Source organism: Sphaeroforma arctica (assembly GCF_001186125.1).
Source record: "Sphaeroforma arctica JP610 unplaced genomic scaffold supercont1.3006, whole genome shotgun sequence".
NCBI classification, from domain to species: Eukaryota; class Ichthyosporea; order Ichthyophonida; genus Sphaeroforma; species Sphaeroforma arctica.
This window is the reverse complement of record NW_014037552.1, coordinates 2,545-4,281: the sequence shown is the minus strand read 5'-3', so window position 1 is coordinate 4,281 and position 1,737 is coordinate 2,545. Positions and strand designations below refer to the sequence as shown.

Below are 1,737 nucleotides of genomic sequence, written 5' to 3'. Positions count from 1 at the left end.
TATATACTATATATATAGTATTATTATATATATATATATATATATACACACACACACACACACACACACATATATATATATATAGGCGTTCGTCCGTGAATGGCATAGCAGATAACTTACAACTACATAGCGCATACGGAGATACGAGTGGGATACAATCAATCACACAGCGACCTACATTGCACCTATGCACACACACACACACAGGAAGAAATCATGCACTACTTCCTCTCTCTCACACACAGGTGTGTATGTACATGCACGCCTGTGTCCTGTATTCCCTACTACCATGGGTACCGCTGGATCACACACACACAACCACACACATGTGTCTATGTGCATACACGCATGTATCCTGTATACCCTACACTACACTACCCCACACCGTCCAACGACATACAAAGTGGAGCCAGGCCATGACAGAGAAGAAGTGTACGGAAGGTCCGTGCATGATCAACTGTACATCATTAATGACATCTCCGCCGTAGGAATTGCTTGACCAGTACGAGCTTTCCCCAGTGCCTATGTCATGGACCAGAAGACTGGGCTGTGTGGGTGAGAACCCGTCGCGGTATCCAATCTGGAATATTAGCGGGTCGAAGTTCATCACCGCCATGCAGATGTCCTGGGATGAGAGGTGAAAAGTGGACTATTAGCAAGTGGGTTAGGAGTGGTTTCGCGGGGTTGGCAGGCTATGGGGCCGGGACAGGCGAAATCAGCTGCGGTAATCTATCTGGAATATGATCGGACCGAAGTTCACTAACGCCATACAGAACGTTCCGAGGAGCTGTGGACTATAATCGAACTACACTACTACACATGATAGTCTCGATAGGCCCTGTGTGGACGGGTGATGGATTGAACAGATGAATAAGGACTATAAGCGAACCTACTAATTGCACACAGCGATTACACATGATAGTCTCAGTCCTCGTGTGGGACACGTGATCAGTTGAAGGGATGGATATGGACTATAAGAGAAGAATATTAAGTAGTCGTACCCAGCCATTGTACTACTACACATGGCCAATACATGCGTGTGTAGCAACCGCTGCTTTCCGCGAGGGACTTACATCCAACATTGTTGACACATTCAATAGCTTGATGCGGCACTCTTCCCCCACACCCGGACAGAACGTGTTGACCGAACTTTCCAAGTCGAAGAGTTGCAGCGATTCTATTTATAGCAAGTTAAGATTGCGAGATATGATTGGTTGGCGCAATGCAGTAGCCAATGAAACAGAGGGACTCTGTCTTGATGGATACGGAGGACAACAAGTAGACTATCACGAGTGATTGCCTATACATTAAAACTACAGCAGAAAATACTTAGTTGCTATACAATACTCACGGATGTACAAGATTCGAGTATATTAAACGCTTTTGTGTGCGTATAGTTCTGTACATAGCACAGAAACGTACTTGTGAGTCGGACTTCTGTGAACCAAAGTGTAGGCCCGGTTAGTGTTGCGAGCAAACATATACATAGACATTTGCCTATAAACATGCACATTCTATTTTCACGTGAATTTTATAACTAATTATCAGAAGTTATTAGATATTCCATATCAAACTACGTGAGTGCATGTATATATATAACATACATACCTACCTACATACATACATACATACATACGTGCATACACACACACACGCACACACAGACGTATATATATGTATATATATATATATATATATACATACATACATACATATATATTTTTATATTATATATAC

The 1,737-nt window shown here is 42.6% G+C and overlaps 1 protein-coding gene across 1 annotated transcript in view; it reads right to left on the bottom strand.

Annotated features, from left to right (window-relative positions):
* Window positions 1-400: 400 nt before the first annotated feature.
* Window positions 401-1,737, bottom strand: part of SARC_13199 (hypothetical protein) — a gene marked incomplete at its 3' end in the record, with an annotated part of 3,658 nt that continues 2,321 nt past the window's right edge. The window contains exons 4-5 of the mRNA XM_014292675.1: window positions 1,074-1,177; window positions 401-625 (exon numbers count right to left, since the gene is read on the bottom strand). Of these exons, the coding sequence (XP_014148150.1) occupies window positions 401-625; window positions 1,074-1,177 (329 nt within the window). The remainder of the gene's footprint in view (window positions 626-1,073; window positions 1,178-1,737) is intronic.